The following is a 22,466-nucleotide window of genomic DNA, read 5'->3' on the forward strand; positions in this document are numbered from 1 at the left end:
GGCTTTGCAATTCCGGATTCTCTCGGTTTATAGATTTTTTTAATCTAGGAATTTAAAGTTTTGTTATCCCGGGATTAGCTTTCATATAATATTCGTCTGGAATAATCCATTGTTGCAAACAAAATAAGTATAATATTATTAAAAAAAAAGTAAATTAAATACATTTATACAATTCAGTACGTATTTCCATTCCTGATTATACAATAACATAATCACTCAGTGTTAATTGTTTGGTAATTTTGAAATACCTACCTTATTTATACATATTTTACCGTTTATTTGATATTTTTAGAGTACATATTTTTATTTAAAAACGAATAATTGTCTTAAATTCAAAAAGTTGTCTCTTAAATTTTATTTACCATAAATTAGGTGTTGATAATTTATTAAAAAAACTACATTTAATGTTCTATAAATTTAAAGGCTTCGACTAATTTGACTTTTTATAATTATAATACACCCGCAGTGGACAAGTGGTAGAATGTCCGCTCACGGGGTCACGAGTTTATATCATACGTTCAGCAACTTCACGTGTTTTTTTTGGGATTAATAGATTTAAAATACGACTAATAAACGTTTCTCGTATAAAAACTTTAAAGACACCTCCCCTTCAGAATCTACGCCGGGTTATAGACTGGTTAATAATGTTATAGCAGTAACTTATCTAAACAATATGTTTATCTATGCATATCTGTGATTTTTTCTCGTTTTAATTAGCCGCATAATAAAATATGTTTAATTCTATAAAGGAATAGATTTTGGTCGACTATCAATATCCAACTTATTAGGTAAATCACGAAATGTGCCGCAGTACAGGACTTTACGTAACATTTAAATTAAATAAATTATCTGCCGTCAGTCTTCACGCATGGTAAAAGCGCTACCTACTAACCAACTGTTACAGTACACGGTACAGGGTCTTCCGAGGTGTGGATTACCAATGGCAAGGTCGCGCTTATCATCAACCACACAGTGTTCCGAAAGTTTACCCTTGCGAATATTAACTTCGCATAAAATATTGTTATCTTTGGCACACCAACGTCGTGACACGTTTCTTCGACAATAGACTTATTGATTTGTTGGATATTTATAGCGGCTTAAAGACCAAGTGTGCACACTTTTTTATGTTTTTTTTAGAGTTATGCATGTCATTGCTTTTTCGTAGAAGGTGGTTGTTAGTAATTTTGTATAATCATAAACGCCCAGGCTTTGAGAAAAACACATAAATATTGTGTCCTCACCGGTAACCGAACCCAGAACTCTCGGGTGGAAGGCCAGCGCTTTACGCACTACACTACGAGAGCCGCCCACTTTTTTATGTTGTTTTTTTTAAAAATTCGTAGGTGAGGAAGGAAATACCATTTACTAATAATATAACAACATATTTGTCTCTCCTGGAATGTTGAATAAACTGTGATACGTGATGCTACGCTTTCAGTGACTACATTTTTTATTTAACATTATTGGTAGGTACCTATAGATAAAATTTTTACGATAATGTGTATTTTCCAGAGATGAATAAAAGTTGCATCATATGTATAAGTAATATAAAATATCAATAATATTGCTTCATACAATTTTTATCACAAATATATACCAATAAATGTTTTCTCATTCGACCTAAAATCACTTGTTTACTAAATACTGTCATCACTTTATTGTTTATAGCTCTATGAATACAAAATATTTTCAGTACATAATAACCTAAATAATCACGTAACGTAATTAGGTAATCCAGCTGACTCTTAATTGTCAACATAATTAGGTATGTCATTTTCTGATAACGATAATAACTTTAAAAATGCTAGGAACATCCCCAAACGATTTTAATATCATATGCAGGAGGCTATACAGAAAGAGAGATTAAAAAATTAAAAACAAGGTTAGGTACATTATAAAACAAGGCGTAGGAAAAATTCTGTCCGCACGGCACACGCTTATTAATTTAATATACACGATAATGTTATTGAAGATTGCAATAAATTTGGACTAAACATTTTATTTTAAAACTGATTGTATAGATTTAAGATTTATATTGATAACTATGTTTCAGCTTTAGAACAGGAACAGAGTCGTGTTCATAAAGAAAGAAAGTATGAAGATATAATATAGCTAAATATTAGGTACATATAGCTAAATACACGTTGACTACGATTTTAATAATATAAGATGTATATTATATAATTTTTGATTTATACAAAATAAGTTATGACGAGAAAGCCAAATAGTAATTCCAAAATTGGCATAACAATAGTACCCGTATCACATTTTGACGTTTTAAAACTACATATTTACTAGTATTTACATATAATAATGATCAATTATTAAGTAATTTGCCTACATCAACGTAGGCATATAGATATATATAATTACTTATGGCATTCCTAATTAATACAGATAATAATTAAATTCAATATTTGAATAATTTGCAATTTACATTTAATAGGAAAATAATAATTATTGCGTATGAAACAATAAGCACGTAAGCCTTGCAGCTTTCCTAACATCTTGTAGTTTTTCAGGACGATAGACGCTTTCCATTCAAGACAGAGAGAAGACCGATATGTCCAGTCAGTATCAAAAATAACATCGCCGCGACTGGTCGTTTCATTTAATCCGTATCACTTGCAAATAGACATTAAAAAAGATTAATCCTGGCGACCGAAATATAAAATACTTTTTTCTTCTCGCGAAATCGACTATTTTGTAATTTTAGTATTTTATTACGTGTGATAAGAGGTAAACGGTTGTCGCGTTTGTGAATTTTCAGAATATTTGTTGGAAATAAAAATAGTTTAGTGAGTGGGAAATTAAGATTTCGTGTGGGCCGACTGTGTTACTGTAATCTATTCTTATAGTATTAAATGTGTGACAATTTTTAAAATACTTGTGCAATTTTATGACAGGCCACAATTTTTACGACCATCGTGAATCATCGATTATAATCGGGCAACCCTTATTGGCGCTTTATCATTTCGACGATTCAATACTTCTAGCCTTTTTTAGTTAGTGGTATCGCTAATGTTATTTAGTGTTAACACGATAGTTAAAATATAAATTATAATAATTAAATTATTATTCAGGAAAGGACTTTCAGTATTTATTCTCAACCCACAATTAAAGCGTAAATATTGTTTAATTCAACTCATTATCTTAATAATTGTGTAGTAGCGAGTTCCATTATTTTTTCATTTGTATTTACATATATCAGAAAACTTAATACTAAATACCAACATTGACCAAAGTTTACTAGCAGCGTGCAATGAAAATTCAATAAATAAATGTTTTATTTTTTTATTATTCTACCATGTTCTTTCACACGTGAGGCGTTTATTTTCAAAAATAGATTAAACATTTTACCGCGTTCAAGTATAAGTAGTTGGCATAAACGTCAGTTTCATGTTTTCATCGTATTTTATTTTCAGAATATAACAATACGAATATTTTATTTGCCAATAAACCCTGTAAGCGAAATAAATTTCAACATAACATCATTTATTTACATAATTATCTACTCAATTTATAAGTTTTAAAACATTTTTTTATTATGCTTTTGGCAAGTTTTTAAAGCTGTGGTTCATTCTTAGACTATAGATCCATAGGGTTCATTACACATTGAGTAAAATTATACATCATAATAATGTTTAGGTAATGTTTTAATATATTTTAACCACACTTTGTAGACTAAAATATCGATTTTTTGAATAGACGCATCATATAAAGCATCAAGGCAATATCATTGAACATGGATGAAAAAATAAATGATAGATTCTACTAGTGTGCATAATTCATTAAATTTTATTAATCTCTTAAACTATCTTCATACGGAAACAGTATGTTTTGAGAAACCTTTTGATAATTATTTCGGCACTTTATTGAGCATTGGTTATAGGTGCAGTTATTGTCATTTTTAAGGTTTCTTTGAGAAAATGTACATTCATTGGTATGAAAAAAACATATAAACGCAATTATTACATCTATCGAGCTGACGAAAGTAAATATCTATTATTTAATACGTTATTTAAAAATGTTATGACAAAATAATTTTATCTGAATACCATCTTAATATCAAGTTTTGCATTGAAATTTTCCTGCCTAACTGATTTCAACATTCTGTGTTGGCTCTCCTTTAAAATATTGGTTTAGTGAGTTATAACTATTTGGCATCGTATACCGAATTATCCAAATAAAATCAATATGAATTTTGCTTATATTGAAAGTTTGTAGTTATTATCATAAACCACTATTTTTGAAGATTCAGCGTACCTTTGCAGTTGTATTCTCGTCTATGTTTGTAAACAAACTAATAGCTTTGCATAAAAATACATATGTATGTAATAACAGTATAATGTATTTAAGTCTAATCTATGTAGAGTGTAGACAAAACAACGTGCTCTGCATAGTTCAATATTCAACGCAAACATTTACAATTCCGATTTAAAGTTGCGAATAATAAAAAAATATCGGCCAATTTTATATGCAGACAGTCAATTTCATTTATTTATAAATAATGCTTCTTGTAATGTTTATATTATGTATTATGAAAACTATGAATTGGAAGTGAGATTACAAAACAGAATTTCTTTCCTCACCATAAGAGATATACATAAGTGATACCCATCTGAAATTTTGGAAGGCAATAGTTGCGTTGAAACAGAATTTTTCAGAAAATTTAGAAAGGGGAAACGTCTGTATATAAAAGAATCATAGTACAGATCTTACTTTTGTATTGGTTCCAAACTGCCCCATACCAATGGGCCGATATACATACCGACAAATACAAATAGGCCTACAAGAATTTAAAAAAAACTATGTAGATAGATACGTGTCAAATATTTCCAAAATGTAGTTAAAAGCTGTATTTTAGTTCTGTACGATTCTGACAAACTACGTGAGAAAATTGAAAGCGGGTCTTCATGTAAGCCTACTAAGAAATTGCTCGATTTCGAGTACCGCTCTATGATGAAATTTCATACCATGGAAAGAAATAAACGCATGATAGTAATTTATAACATTTTCAATTGAATTCGTTTTGCGATATGCGGATAGAGTGCGACTGAATTGTCAGGGGACTGTATTGAAAAGAAAACTCTATTCATCTGTCATAGTTTACGTGCTGGGAAAGATAAAAACTAATGAACGCTCCTTATGTGTTATACATATCATATATAATACAATATAAGTACAGTAGTATTAATTAGGAAATTCTTTCACAGACACTGTGGCTCGCTTTATCACTATTGTTATTTCAGATTTCATAGTTGTATAGTTAATAACAATGACAATACTGTGCCTTGCCACGTGCGTATCTCGGATAAAATAAAACATAGCCGAATTCGATTTTATTGCCATGCAGGGGTCGGCAAGGTGAAAGTCTCCAAGGCAATATTTTTCAAATTAATAATCGTGCCTAATCTGGCTGGGCAAATAGCACTTACCGCGAAAGTGTTCACATTACTTAGTTTAATGGAGGACCAAAGATTGCAGTACTGAGTAAATATTTTACATCGCCAAAAAGGATGGCACTAAAGATAAGCGAAATCGCTTTATCTTGAAACGTCACTATTAGATCTAAATAGACTAATCCCATGTATATTTCACATAGAATGTAGTGATAACATTCAGTGAGTCCCAATCTTTTTCATGGCACGGTACACTACCCTAATCATAAATTTGTCGCTGCACACTGAAAACCGCATACCTTAAACAGTTTTTTTTTAAATCAAGCTTCAATATTATCACCTTTAGAAAACTTGATTCGATATAAATAAAAAGGGTTTAAAATTACTTATTTTCAGAAAAAACAATATTTTTCAAAATAAATATAAAATACATCAAACACAATATAAATTAATGACAAACAATCATAACCATAAAATAACACTTATAATATGCAATAATAAAACGAGATCCTTTAACATTTTATTTTAGATTCTAAATTTATTTTTTACTTTAAACACTAAGTAATGTTATTAAATACGCATCGGCTATGTAATTAAAATATTATTTTTCAGAAAATTAATTATTATACAATAAATATATTATACATTGTGAGCTCCATAGTACTATGCTTGTTTTTTTTCGACCATGTCCGATCCTAATAAGATCATAATTATGGACCTCCACAGAGTGGAGGCCATTGATCAGATTTTGTTTTTACTAGAAATGGATGTCAGCCAGTTGCTCAACCTAATTAGGCTTGTTACTAATATTTAACTAGCATTTAGATAGGTCTTCGTACATCCTTGGATAGGCTAATATTTGCCAGAAATCCTTCATCTTGGTCAGCACTTCATGACTGACGGTCGCAACTGGCAATAACTAGATACGATCTCTTTTCACTTAAAGTGATCAAGTAAATACCTATTAAAACAGATCTATTTCTTTTTGAGTACCTACGGCTTACGCTATGATAAAACTAGTTTAGATAGTTTTATATAATATATTAGAATAATATTTTTATAAATAATAAGAGAGTTTTCTCACTTTCAAATTATTATGTAGGTAAACTAGTTGTTTTTAAATAAATATAAAGTAACCATAATTACTATCTGGAGTTCATTGTACTATGTCCTTTAGCTATTGTTATTTGTACTTATATATTATTATAACAATAATTTAATAATAATATTTTTATTAATATTATTGTGGGCGTATTCATTATTATTATTATACATACTATATTGTGCATATTATGTACACGGTCTGAATAACAATTAATGTAGTCTGATAAGTGATAATACAGTGTTTACTAGTATGACATATTGTTTACAACATGTCAGTATTATTAATTGATTATTTTTATTGTTCGCAATTGTTTCTATAAATTACAAAAGTTTCCATGAGAAGATGGATTCGAAATTACATTCTTTGTATATGAAAACGTTCAAAACAAGGTAGGATTTTATTATCGTTTGTTACTCTTTACAATTTATTTTTCAATGAAAATATATAGTATTTAGTATTAAGGAGGGGGCGCTAAAATAAACTCGGCGACAATTTCTTTCAATCCGATACAAGCATATAATAATTATTGATACTAATGGCGGTGGTAGATAACTGAAAAAATAGACCTAGGACAGTCATATTTATGGAAGTTGAATTTAAATTTTGTTTCATCTTTAGTAATTTTAAACAGAACCGGATACCAAACTCGCGCTAAATATCTACGGATTCGTTAGTTAGACTTCTTGTCCGGTAGGTCATCCGGAGTTTGTCTCCTGTGCGTAAAATAACATAGCCAATGGGCATAGGCATATAGGCGTCCTCAGATCTCACTGACAAATACCATCAAAGTTCATATCATAAATTTTGGATTATGCCAAGTTTTTGTGAGAATAGAACAACTGGGCGACAGGACATTTGTGCGCCGCACTGTTGAATGAAATAAATAAACGTTTCTTACGATTTTATACTGAAAGTCGAGGAGGAATTTTAATCAGTTTCTATCTACTACTTAGTAGTTTTAATTCATTTTGCTCTTAACATAATGTTTTTTTATTGCGGATTGAGAATTATCATGCCTGAGGCTTTATATAAAAATAAAAGGACTCGATTCTCGCACATTCGCATACTTCAATATATCACAATTAAATCATTATTTATGTGTGTATATTTCAATTCTTACCAAGTATTAAATACTAAGATAATACTTTAAATATAAATAATAATATTAAATATATATTTTAAATGTACGTACCTATAATTCACGAACGTCTATTTATTTTCGAATTTCATTCGATTGCGTGGCGCCCGGTCGCCCAATTTCTCTAGACCCGTCATTGTTTACATGTGTTAGTAGAAGATTCGATAGACTTAGATACAATAATCAATATATAAATGTGTATGTGAATCCTAAATTCAATCATTAAAGACGGGTTGCTATGTTGTTGAAAAATAAATATATCTTTTACATGTTAGGTTATTTTAATTTTATATTTCGTAAGAAGGAAGTTTTAAACAGTCACCGAGTATGGACTATGGAGTCTTCGTCATTGATTTATTCGGTACTGGTGTCAATACTTTTGTGAATACCAAAGCGAATTATTGTTATTATGTTCTTTTTCGGTATTCTTTGATTGGTGTCATGCAAATCATTTGCTAACTAAATGAATTAGCATCGACGTTCAAGGGAACAGTGCACCCAGCGACATGCCTATGATCCGGTTACCTGTGTACCTATGCAGAATGGTAATTATTATGATAACATCGAAGATGCATTGCAAATGTGGTTAAACGAATCAACGCAAGTTACTATTTATTTACCTTGGCATACCTACTGGTTGTCGCAAAAAATTAGATTGAATAAACACGTCCAGTAACATAACCAATATAGTAAGTATGTACTAAGAATTGCTAAGGCAGGATTATTTACTATATTTTAATAAAATAGACAAGAACGATATTTTATTTACGTAATTTATTAGATATACCTACATATCAGAAGATATCAGTAGCCACGACTCCGTACTATGTGATTATTTAGCGCTTACGCTTACATTCAACTCTCAATAATATCAAACAATTATTTTTATTGTTAGACTTATAAAAACATATATTTTTGACCATGTCCGACCCTAATAAGATTATATGGGTCTCCAGAGAGTGGAGGTTTGTATTAACAGATATTATTTTTACGAGAAATGGATGTCAGCCACTTGCTCAACCTATTAAGTCCATACTCTGACTCACGCACAAATTGAAAAACAATATGTGTACTTGCCAGACCCAGAATTCGAACCTAGGACTCATGATGCTATATACTGACGCTTAAAGCGCGCGGCCATCGTGGGTGTATTTATATTGTATTCAGTATTAGAAATAATGTAACTCCCAGCATATTTAAATTACGCACAATGCCACTTATCCAATCTTAATAAAATCTGGATTATTGCAAACATAGTTTTATTATGATTATTGCCTAATTAAAATGTATGGAAGATGGTGACTAAAAAGGTGGATGCTAAAATAAAATAAAATATCCGCAATTAATTAATAAATTGCGAACGCTTTGGCAATAGTTTGCAAATATAGATTGAAAATGATTGATGTTATTTTTGAGATAGCGTCGTATTTATTTATTATTTTGAAATAATATAGGTATCCAATTTTATATTATCTATGAGCTTTAAAAATAAATGGGTTTCTATGTAATATTATTTGGCATGTATTAATTTATTAATAAGAATATCATAATACGATGTATAGGTCGTAAGTACCTAAGGTACTTACCTAACCTGCATATAACTTTTCCGACAATGTAAATGTACCTAGGAGTGCGTTTTTTTCAGCTACAAATCGTTTACCTCCCTTCAAAAGTTAATCTTAGCCACTGGAGTCAGTGATATAATAGTCATCAAATTAGCAAAACTATTCAAATTATCAGTACCTAACGTAAATCTACACAATTTACTTGATTATACGTATTGTTTTATTAAACTTCCTAGGGACCTCAAAATTCGACAAAATGCATCATATATCAAACTAATGTCTATACGTTTTCATAGCCTTATAGAATTCTTTTCTTGAATAATTATATATTATAATAGTCGTACCGTTACCTATTTTTAAGTTTAAAATTTAACTGGAAGATTACATTTTCAACTAATTTTATCTGTATGCCACTTGACTGCTAATATGGCAACCTATATAGTAACAGATACAATCAAAATTCAATAGATATGCATAATAATTATTGCCCTACTGGTTTACGTTTGAGTGTGTACTTCATGGCCCCCGTATCCTGAACCGGCCCCCCAGGCTAGGATGTTTGGAAGGCCCCCCTACCTATCGCTAAAGGTAAAGGCAGTGTGACGCACTACAGTAGCGTTTTCCATGGTGTACACGGTAAAATTAAGGTGTATTTTTAGCGTATTATTAATATGTACATCCATTTGAATTATAGAGTTGCCGAGTATCAGCACACAGTTAAAAGTTGCATCGTACAATCAAATGAGTCGCTTAGAATCATAACTCACATATTCCAAAAATCAAGTTTTGAGATAATCGCTAAAAACCAACAGAGCACTATTTTTTGTAATTAGAAGAACAGTATTGAACTCCCTAGAATATTAATGAGTGAGAGAGTCGAATAACTTTTTTTTTTTAAATATATATACCTAATACTCCTAACGTTGCAGACATACAGCATACTATGAGAAATAGAGCTCCCCGATTGGTTAGGAAGGCGTTGGTGACGAAACTTTATTCTTTGACATATACGACATATTACACCAACAATGAACTTTGTCAACGATTTTCACATGGTTTAAATTGACTTTTAATACTCAACTATTTTTCGGTATATAGATTAATTCATTTAGAATCACTTGGCATATTTAACTAAAAAACGACAAAATTGCAATATGTGAGTTATGATTCTAAGCGACTCAAATATTTTAATTATTAATAATTAATTAACTAAAATAGCGCCGCAGACGAACTTTTTTTACTATTAGAGCAAATTTGTAGTCTGTGTTTATCTCACTTATCGGTCGACTCATCACACGCCCTTCCTGAGCCCGGGGCCCTAGGCTAGAGCCCTGTCAGCACCCCCTTTTCCTTGTGATGGTGTACTCTGTTGTAGTTTTTTTTCTTAGGAAAAATGTGTCAATACAGTCTGAATTTTAGAACCTGACATTTCAACAAATAAAGTTGTGTAAGGGTAAAAGGTAAAAAAAATATTTATTGTTAAATTAAAGCATTTAACACACTTTAATTGACCAATCCAATACATATCTAAAAATAATGGAGCCATAGCTTTTGTATTGTTCCATGTGTATTAAATTTCTAAAAAAAAACTACGGATTTATAAAGATTCCTTATCCGTAGGTACTCATTGTTTAGTATAAATATTATAGCAAAATGATTATTATCTTTTACTAGGTAAATAAATAATAGTTTTGAAACAGTGAAACGTTGTCAACTTTACATTAACTTTATGAAAAATACTGTCAAAATGTCATAAATAAAAATATTAATCTGTGATAAAAAAAAACTAACAATAGACACAAATGAAAACCAAATCCAGTTGACAGTAAATCAGTGTAATAGCCATCAATCATGGTCCGCTCGGCCGACGTAGAAGCCGAACGCAAGCGGCCTAAGCTTCTGTCCATCAAGAGGCTGGTGAAGGGCGGTAATAAAACCCGGCCTAAGGACAGGAGTCGCGGCAGCATTGGCGATCTTAATAGCAAATATTCGTTGGTTGCCGACAGTGAGGTGACGCCGGGTTCGCTGGAGGTGTGGTCCGACCTTCCCGAGGAGATCAGGAACGACCCTTCGCTCGCGCCCTTCAGGGACCGCTACGAGAGGCAGTTTGGGGGTGAGTTTACATTTATTCTTTTTCAATTATATTAACTCTGTACTGCTATAACACATTATAATAGTATACTACTATAATAGGAGAAATCGTGCAAGTCGGTTATCTTTTATTATGGTACAATAATCATTATTAATTTTATTAATATCTACTATTGGCCAAGGGTACTGATAGAAATTAAATTTTAATTTTAATAATTGTAATATTTTAATTATTTTTAGGGATCTGGTTTTTGCCTTTTAGTATATTCAGGCTCTACACACATTTAGTTATTGGTAATATACAACTGATACAGATTGTAGTTACTTAATACGGTAAACATTCTACGTCAGCTATATTTTACCATATTATATGAATATGCATAGTGCATGAATATGCCAAAAAGACTCGATCTCGGGTCGGTAAAAAACAATTCGAATGAAATGGTACAAGATTAAGATCCATAACAATACATATTATGTTTTCAATTTATTATCACCGTCTTAATGTAACTTTGAGTGTATCTTTTGCACAATCCATTATTATCAAAATTTAAAAAAAGAGTTTTCATTTATTTACATTGAAAATAGAGCACATTGCTTTAATTTCAATATGAATATTACAATAATATTCTATCATTTATCTATAAATATATTATTTGCTATTATAATCTTATATTGTTTCATCTTGTCAGATAACATAAGCCCTATCGGATATTAGCATCACCTCGTTAAATATTTGATGTTATCTTTGTTTTTATTAAATAATCGCTTTGGAATTTCACTAAAAGGAAATTTAATATTCTGATAAGATTTGAATAATATGTAGTCAATATCCATCAATCGACAGTATTTTATATTTTTTTAATTATCTAATAATGTTTTAAAATATTCACGTATTAAACAAGCATAGATATGTGAAGGTTGAAAACGATGCGTAGGTATCTAAATTTATATTTCCTTGAAATATTCAAGTTGCAATTTCTCAGGACTCGGCGGTAGTGAAAATGAAAGCAACGCAGAAGAGCGTTATCAGGCGCCATTGTTGACAAAACGTCGTCGGTCAGCCGGCAATTCTGATGATGCGAAGATAATGATGATGGGGAGATGTCCTCAATTGGTCGGATTAACGTGGCTGCCCCACTTACTTGTCATGTGGCCGGTCTCTTCTTGCAGGATGTACGTGCGCTATGCACTTTTTGTCCAACCCAACCAACAGACTGACCGTTTAAAATGCCTAATAATAACATTAGCTAACTAACTCATTGTGTAGAATCGTTATTCAAAAACAAGGTCCCACGAGATTTTTCAAAAGTTTGCGAAAAAATCATACTTACTTTTTAATTGAGTCAAAATTAATAGGTACTTACCTATTTAAGTATCCGTACTTGTGGCACAAAATCAAGGGTTCCGTCGCCGTACCCGACCTTCCCCTCACAATGCAGCGGTGCTACAATAGCAATAAACGCACTGCAGTTTTACATGGTGGAATGTGCAAAAAGTGGCGATGGACCGAGGAAAGTGGCGTGACCTTGTTCTTGTCTTTTTTCCCAATGCTGGGGCGTCCGGTACGCATACATAATTTGGAACAACCTCCGCGGTACCTATAATTATAATCTAATATATAAAAATTAATATTTGTGTGTTTGTGTGTTTGTTTGTTCGTATTTAATGCGCAGCCATACCGTTCATCCGATTGCGATAAAACTTTGTAAACTTATTGCTTGCACTTGCGGGAAGAGTATAGGCTATACTAATATATAAAAATGAATGTCTGTCTGTCTATATGTCTGTCTGTCTGTGTGTTTGTCCCGTATGCGTTCCTATACCATTCATCCGATTGCAATGAAATTTTGGAAAGTGGTTGTATGCACACCCATGAAGGTTTCTGAATTAGAAAAATCATCATCTTCTTCTTCTTCTTCATTCTATTTTCTTTTATTCGTATGGTTCCTATACCATTCATCCGATTGCAATGGAATTTTGGTAAGTGGTTGTATGCACATTCATAAAGGTTTCTGAATTAGAAAAATCATCATTTTCTTCTTTTTCTTCATTCTATCTTCTTTTATTCGTATGGTTCCTATACCGTTCATCCGATTGCAATAAAACCTTCGTCAGTTGTTGTGTTAACACCCGCAAAGGTTTCTGAAATAGTACAACCACCTTCTTCTTCTTCTTCATTTTATCTTCTTTTATTCGTATGGTCCCTATACCATTCATCCGATTGCAATAAAACCTTCGTCAGTTGTTGTGGTAACACCCGCAATGGTTTTTGAATTAGTACAACCATCTTCTTCTTCTTCTTTTTCTTCTATTCGTATGCGTTCCTATTCCATTCATCCGATTGCAATAAAATTTTCGTCAATAATTGTGCCAACACCCGCGAAGGTTTCTGAATTAGTACAACCATCTTCTTCTTCTTCTTCTTCTTCTTCATTCTATTTTCTTTTATTCGTATGGTCCCTATACCATTCATCCGATTGCGATGAAACCTTCGTCAGTTATTGTGGTAACACCCGCAATGGTTTTTGAATTAGTACAAGTATCTTCTTCTTCTTCCTTGGTTCCTATACCATTCATCCGATTGCAATGAAAATTTGGTAAGTGGTTGTATGCACATCCATGAAGGTTTCTGAATTAGAAAAATCATCATCTTCTTCTTCTTCTTCATTCTATCTTCTTCTATTCGTATGCGTTCTTATACCATTCATCCAATTGCGATGAAAATTTGACCAGTTGTTGTGCGCAAGCCCTCGAAGGTTTCTGAATTAGTACAACCATCTTCTTCTATTCGTATGCGTTCCTATACCATTCATCAGATTGCAATGAAACTTTGGTGAGTTGTCGTGCGCACGCCTGCAAAGGTTTCTGAATTAGTAAAACCATCATCTTCTTCTTCTTCCTCATTCTATCTTCTTCTATTCGTATGCGTTCTTATACCATTCATCCAATTGCGATGAAAATTTGACCAGTTGTTGTGCGCAAGCCCGCGAAGGTTTCTGAATTAGTACAACCATCTTCTTCTATTCGTATGCGTTCCTATACCATTCATCTGATTGCAATGAAACTTTGGTGAGTTGTCGTGCGCACGCCTGCAAAGGTTTCTGAATTAGTAAAACCATCATCTTCTTCTTCTATTCGAATGCGTACCTACACCATTCATCCGATTGCAATGAAACTTTGGTGAGTTGTCGTGCGCATGCCCACAAAGATTTCTGAATTAGAAAATCATCTTCTACTTCTATTCTTATGCGTTCCTATACCATTCATCCGATTGCAATGACATTTTGATCAAGTGTTGTGCCCTTGCCCGCAAAGGTTTTTGAATTAGTACAATCATCTTTTTCTTCTTCTATTTGTATGCGTTCTTATGCCATTCATCCGATTGTGATGAAATTTTGACCAGTTGTTGTGCGCACGCCCGCGAAGGTTTTTGAATTAGTACAACCATCTTCTTCTTCTTCTATTCGTATGCGTTCCTATACCATTAATCCGATTGCAATGAAACTTTGGTGAGTTGTCATGCGCATGCCCACGAAGATTTCTGATTTAGAAAATCATTTTCTTCTACTATTCGTATGCGCTTCTACACCATTCATCCGATTGCGATGAAACTTTTGTCAGTTGTTGTGCGCACACCTGCGAAGGTTTCTAAATTATTATTATTTAAAATACAAAGTTTGTTGTTTGTTTGTTCCATCCAATTTGGATTTTTTTTTTACTACATATTAATAACATTAATAACGTTTTCATATTTTGGATTCGATTTTAATTTAGTGTTCTTATATTTGACCTTTACTCCTATTAGAATTATTTTCATATTGCCATATTGTATTACACAGATATTTTAATATTAAAAAAATAATTACCTCTTATTATTTTTCAAATATCTAAGATAAATATAACCACGAAGCGACCCTGTGCGAAGCCGGGTACTTCAGCTAGTATATATTAAAAAAAAAACTAGAAACAAAATGGGCAGCTTGGACTTGAACCCACATCCATCGCATTTCACGATCGCTATAAAATCACAACTACAGCCTTAAAGGTTATACACGCAAACATTTCTTATCGACTATGTATTGTAAACGAATGCTATTCCAAATTCCGTTCAATTCTGGTTTGTTCCGTGATTCGGTAATGAATAAAAAAAATGTAATTAAAAATATAATTCTTCCAATGACGTTAATCTGACCATTTATGTTATATATACATATCTGCTAATTAAATTAGTTCCCCTCACCCATTATTAAATCACTATTTGATATTATTTTGGACATTACAATCGTCTACTGTTTGTGACTTACGAGATCTACGAATTAATTTTTCAAGTGCTAAGTACTCGATGTAATCCTTAACTGAGTTGTTTATTCTTCATAATAAATCATTTTCATATAATATTAATCCGTACATAAAGATATTACCAGTATTTTCTATAAATAATAATTATGTGGGTACATTATTTATACTAATAATAAATTAATATTATACATCGTTTCTTGTAAAAAAGAGTAACATTAATAAATGACATATAGGATTGAAGCAAGAGGGGCCCCAGCCAAAACCAAATGTATGTTTTGAAACCAAGGAATGAGGACACGAAAGCAAAACCCTAAGAGATAACATAACAAGTTAACACATCCTAGTAATTGTGAAGTTATTATTTGACCAGTTGGATAATAAAACGAAAAAAATTTAAAATACACAATTAGGTATAAAGTATGGGCGAAACTAGGATCCCACATATTGTGTTGTTGCATGAAAGACCCGTTGGGCGCCTTCCTCCCGGAAAATCTCAAATAATATGGAATGTCCAACAGTACCTACTACAATATAGAGATTCATGTGTATATGAAAAATACACCGACAACACTTTTAATCAGTTAGCTATAAAACTAATATTGATAGTATCGATGATAACATCAATCAGGATTATATTATGTGTTTTATCATTCATCATTTTTGCTGTACTTACCTACTCAAAAAAACGTATGAAAGAAAGCACTATACCAGCTGGCAAGTTCCAAAAGAGTTGGCTAATTTTATAACCAGGAAAGGTACGCGTGAGAAACGTACGCCAGCTAATAAAAAAATGCATGAAATAATTTATTATACCACCCGTATTATGCTTCGGTGTTTATATCGAGGCTTTTTTGACTGGGTGTGATGGCAGAACAATATGTGGAAGGTCCTCCTAGAGATGGGAGTTTCGGCACATCTTTTATCCCTCATGAAAAGTTTTTATAATCATAGCTCTGCTATAATAAAGGCGACTGATCTAAAAACTTAAAAAATACCGGGAGTTAGGCAGCGGTGTATTCTTTCTCCAGATCACTTCAATCCGTATGAATAATATAATACTATAAGAAGAGCACTTGATAATTATTGGGAAAATTAGTGTCGCTATCGGAGGTAAAAAGTTCTACAACTGAGATATTATGCGGACAATAGATTGCTCATTGCGAAATCATCCGAAGATAATATCTTATTATGGGTATATCAAGTCTTTCCGATTATTTTGCCTTTGTCCTAAGACTTGGATAGTAAGGGCAAAAGAAAGACAGATGCTAAACACTTTTTAAATGTGGTGCTGGTTGCTGAGAATTACGTTAATGGGTAAACATAATAACGAATCCATTATCAGCATTCTCCAGATTCTAAGCAGACTATACTTCGCCGGACTCTTGAATTTGTTTGTCATGTAGCTCGCAGAAATGATGACTAGGTACGTGGAAAAACATGTAATGTTCACTTTGAGTTAGGTCATAGGTCGGAGGGGGCGAGGATGAAGAGGAATAGTGGAGAAGGCTATCAGACGAGCAAGAGCAAAGCGACGAGAAGAATAAATCTTTTATCCAAAGACCAACATGGGTTATCTACATTCTACACCACTCATTATGACGATTTTTGATAATGTCGATACAATCTAAATACCTTCCGTATATACGTGGAATGTCATGAACTCGACAATGATGATTAACATTGCATTATCTAAAGTGAATCAATGATTTTTTATTATTATCATATTATATCAAAAAAAGATATCTGTACCTGCCGAAGTACCTTGTAAATATTATATAACGTAGTAGCGCAGTACCTACCTACTTACGAGTACTACCAGTCAAACTTAAGGGTTATGTGTAAATTGTACGTATTATATTTCACTGTAGCACAGTTCACCGTGAGCTGTCTTGGTAACGGTGGCTGACGGCGAGCGACTTGCAACCCGAGTCACGTGCGATTTATTGCAATCGACACCAGCGCATCTATTATATACACAAGACTGCTTTCGGCCGCTACAACAGCTAATTAGGGTAGGAAAGTATCGAAATATTAGCACTTATTGTAACAATTACAATAAGTTAGCCGTCTGAACTGTCAAAACTGTCTATCTGGCTCTAAAATTTATCACAGCCAAGAAAGGTGCTGTTAAAACATAGAACTTATTGTAACAATTACAACTAACTTATTGTAATTATTACAATAAGTGCTAATACTTGGATACTTTCCTACCCTAGATAGCGGCCGAAAGCAGTCTTGTGTATAGAACAGATGCACAGATATTATTTTCAAATTAAAATGTCACATTCCACCAATGTGCGGAGCTACATTTGGTAACGTGTGTTTTGTGAATTGACTTGTTCGACATGTCGCAAACGAGACGATCTTAGATGTGCGAGACGGCGTAGACAGTTTAAATGTTTTAATAATGTTATTACATCCAATAAGAACATTATTTTTATATTGATTTGTATCAAATATCTGATAATAATGCTGTCATTATTAGCATATTATTATATTTGAAAGTGATATATTATACCTACTAATAGCAGCTACCAGAATTTTATATAAATTATTTGATTTGGTTGTGTTTCTAATTAACGCTTTCGCTGCTGAAGAGATAATGAGATTTTAATTGCCCCCTTTAAAATGCACGTTAATTACATCGATCGGCCGCCTGGCCATTACGCGCCGTGTGCGTCTTCCGCGTCCAAAGTATTAACTTATCCACCTATTTTCTTCTATCATTCCCTTTTATTCCGGTGGTTTTTATTTCGTAGGTATTGTGTCTTAAATAAAACTAATTTGATCTCAATCATATACGGCCATTTATGTACGATATAACATCTCACGGTAAACTGTGATCCAGCCATCTGCATAGTAAAAATGTCCGAACCTGAACTTAAGTAGCACCCCACAATCGTCAACAATGCTAACCTTTTCATATAATCATTCTTTAAAAAGTATAAGATAAAATATTTGAACTTTTAACCCACTACTGGATGAACACCTACCAACGTTTATTCTACCGCCTATGTTGATGTCGTCTGCACTGCAGCACGCATCTCTCCATACTACGTTGTGCCAGTGGACCTCTCTTTTACTGAGAGTAAAGTTCATGTTTTGCACGCATAGTACGGGAAGTAGGTAATTATGAATGCTGATTGAACACTTTACGTTTTAGCTATCGAGATGACATTTTTAAGGAAATTATTCAGGCGGCCAAAAGCACCCCAGTCCTACTTTATTTTGGGAATAATTTCATCAAATATACATACTTATATTATTAATATTGATTGTTGTCTCAAATACCTATTTATGTTATACTCGGTAAAGGGTAGTTAAACGAATTTGTTTATTGGAATAACGTACACCTTATACTTGATATCGTATCGTGTCGTTAATATTAAAAGATTAGTGTAAATTCTTGTATCAAATCATTAATAAATAACTACATACCAACTTTTCCACCCGCAATTATTGTTGAGCCATAAATTAGACTAAATCCGTGTTCAAGTCCTGACTTGAGATATTAATAAATATTTTTTTTTATTTTCAAATAATATTATTATAACGTTACATACCTATTTTGATTCTGGACGTAGATAGCGATTGTGATCGAGAGTTTTTGTCTCGGTAATTCTCGAGCATAAGAATAGTGATGATTGTCATTTCTCGAGAAATAATTAATGAGAATCTCAAGAAATTGTAACCAAGAATGTATTTTAAAATAACGTCATGGTAAAAATTTGGTTAGAATAGTTTAAAAAGATGATTCGAAATGTAAAAATAATAATCCAGACGATTTTTTAATATAACTGTTTTTTTTTTTTTTCAGCGCCTCCCCACTCGGAGCACATCTCAATTCCTGACGAGCTGCACTCCGACTGCGAGCGGCAGTCCACGAAGGAGGGCCTCGCGAACGGCCACACCAACCACCTGTCTATCGACCATGGCTCTACGGGAAAACTATCGGGGGTGGGATCGGCCTCCGGGGCCACCCTCTTCGAGAGCACGCCCTTCATCCCCGCGCTCGCGAAGAGCGACCCTAACCAGCATAAAGTCAGCTTCCTCTCCAACAACATGGTGGTCGAAGGGCAGGCTGGACTTATGCCCAACAAGTGAGTGGAACTTTTTTAATCAATCTAAATAAAACTGCTCAACCATTCCCATAATAAAATCATTCGTCAAGCTGTACGCTTCGTTTTTATAATTCCTGTAGTTTAGAATGGGTGTTGAGAGTTGTTTTGGGCTACAAATTCATCATCAGAACAATCAGTCGCAATGCAATTATTAGATTCGTCTGAATTTAAAAAATACTTTCATTGCCACCGTGTGACGACGAGACAATAATAAAACATATTGATTATTTCTGTATACCTCTCAGTGTAGCCAAGCGATCTTGTGCTTCTGCATAAAATGTAAAATAGTAATTCGTACTATACGCCAAATTTTTATTCAATATGAAAATAACCGTATTGGTACTACCGTCATTTAAAAACGTTTGTACGTTAATATAAAAAAGATGGCACCAAGGATGCATAATATATATTTTAGTGCAGTGCTCGAAATGGAAAATTTCACGAACAGGAACGCTCTATAATTTTCCGAAAAAACGGTATGCTTAATTTTTTTCTTTACATACGTACGTACGTTGGATGTATAAATGCAACAATAAACCTTGAACTTCTTACGTGGATGTATATTGAGCAAGTGGGCAAGGATTGTTAGCGCCGCAGGCGAAAGAACCTCGTCTCAACAAAGTATACCGTCAAGAATTGTATTATTCTTTACTCTTACTTTATCTACCACCCATAATCAGCAGGCATGTTACTTCTACCACCACCGTCACTGCTTATAACTTATATTACTGTCTCATTTGGGATAGTTCAGTTTGTTAATTAATTAAACTTAAAAAACAACATATCCACATACCTACCATAAAGATTCAAATTAAAAATTAATTTACATCTAACAAATTTTACAGATTATAGATTCAAGACGAGCACAGAATATTTTTAAAAAAATCAAAGAAATAGTATTAAAATAGTGTTTAAAAATAAAGAAATAGATGCAGCAACTATTAGAAAAAATAGTAAGTACCTATACAGAGACGAGTAAATACAAAATTTATACAGTACATATCTGTACACTGATAGAGCTAACTACGCCATTTAATTATTTAAGAAGTTATAAAACAAAGAATTTATAAATCGTTCACATAAACTCGTTCTCACGCAGGAGGAATATACCAATATCCGAAGCGATTTGGTTGAACACAGTGTGTAAGCGTTCTTAAGATAAATCAATCGGATAAAGCCATGGATGGCATCCACACAGCTTCAAACAAAGGATCCTCAAAAATTTCTTTTGAACCTTCTCCACCATAAGGGCCATTAGGCCATACCTACTTCTAAGAAAATCTTCAAGCCATCATCACCAAACTACGTAATTATAGCATTTTAAATTACCAATGGTGTATCATTAATTATCGGCTTTTGAGCTTTGAGAATCGATGTCTCCGCCGAATCTTAAGGGTACATTGGTACGACCGCGTTACAAATACCCGAGTTCGTGAGCACAGCAGCCTTCGGTGATTGAAGTTATCACGAAAAGACGATTTACGTGGCTGGGACACGTATTCCGGATGCCGCCAAAGAGTGCGGCACTTCGTACCCTTGTGGCACAGCCTCAAGGGTTCCATCGCCGTGGCCGCCTCTCCCTCACCCTGCAGCGGTGCTACAAAAGCGACCTATTTGCTGCAGGTCTGACATGGCGGGAGGCGCATGGCGATGGACCGAGGGAAGTGGCGCCAATGCTTGCCCTGTGCCCCAATATTAGGACATGACAGGGTAGAAGAAGAAGTATCATTAATTATATAAGATAAAACATGACGGAAGGTGCAACTCGAGTTGCTAAACACGATTCCTATAGAATAATATAAAATTGTCATTAATCAGTAGGTACCTACCTATATTCAACATTATAAGGACTAATATTGTAGTGTATGTATATACCTATACCATAGGCCCCACATCGTGAAGCTGGCCCCCAGGCTAGGATCTTTGGTGGGGCCCCCTTCTTATCGCTAAGAATAAAGGCAGTATGTACGGGGTAACAATAATCTGTATATTTAGTGTTTTATTGTATATTTTAAAACATCCATACGAATTATGGAGATGTCGAGTATTGATAAACAATTAAGAATTGTTTCGTATAACCACATAACTTTAAATAATAGTATTGTAAGAAAATTCTTTTTTTTACTATTAAAACAAATTTGTGATGTGTGTTTATCTCACTTATCTGGTCGATTCGCCTCGCCGGGCTCCTCCTGAGCACGGGCTCCCAGGCTAGAGCCTTCTCAGTCCCTCGTTGTGGAGACCATGACCTATATGTTACAATGATGATGCTTTGGTTACCATTATTGTAATATACGTACACTTACCACCTCAGATTAAAGAACTTACCACCGTATTTATTTAATCTATGACTACCATCTAAAATTATTTGTTGTCCGCACTGAACACGTACCTACCTAATTTGTGAGTGTATTTTAAACTAAACGATTCAATTTGTGATGTTTGTCCTTACCTAGTCTCATTATAGTCATTATTATTGCCACGGTGATGAATAATGATAATACAGAACAATAATTTATTATTATGATAGTAATAAAATTTTATTGGAGGATATTCCTTTTTTTTTTAAACAAATTTACAAACAAAAATTAACTAAAAATTCTCCACATAGTAGGTACGAGTATCTATTATTTCTATTATTTTTAAAGAAGCAAGTTACAACGTATGTAATTATAACACAATAGAAACGTCCCTTAAAAATAAACTAATTACGGTAGGCTATTCAATAGTTTCATACCAAAA

General features: G+C 33.0%; 1 protein-coding gene across 3 annotated transcripts in view; it reads left to right on the forward strand.

Annotated features, from left to right (window-relative positions):
* Positions 1–2,573: 2,573 nt before the first annotated feature.
* hoe1 (OCA2 melanosomal transmembrane protein hoepel1) overlaps positions 2,574–22,466 on the forward strand; it is a 40,203-nt gene continuing 20,310 nt past the window's right edge. Inside the window, exons 1-4 of one of the 3 annotated variants that reach the window (XM_085956310.1) lie at positions 2,595–2,739; positions 9,659–9,798; positions 10,885–11,323; positions 19,421–19,703. In XM_085956310.1, coding sequence (XP_085812436.1) covers positions 11,062–11,323; positions 19,421–19,703 — 545 coding nt within the window. In that variant the 5' untranslated portion in view covers positions 2,595–2,739; positions 9,659–9,798; positions 10,885–11,061. Of the gene's footprint in view, positions 2,842–9,658; positions 9,799–10,884; positions 11,324–19,420; positions 19,704–22,466 lie in introns of all 3 variants that reach the window. The other 2 variants (XM_085956309.1, XM_085956308.1) reach the window with 2 other exon arrangements.

Source organism: Rhyacophila brunnea, unplaced genomic scaffold (genome assembly GCF_057557595.1).
Source record: "Rhyacophila brunnea isolate RB1 unplaced genomic scaffold, BYU_Rbru_1.0 scaffold_6, whole genome shotgun sequence".
Taxonomy (NCBI): domain Eukaryota; kingdom Metazoa; phylum Arthropoda; class Insecta; order Trichoptera; family Rhyacophilidae; genus Rhyacophila; species Rhyacophila brunnea.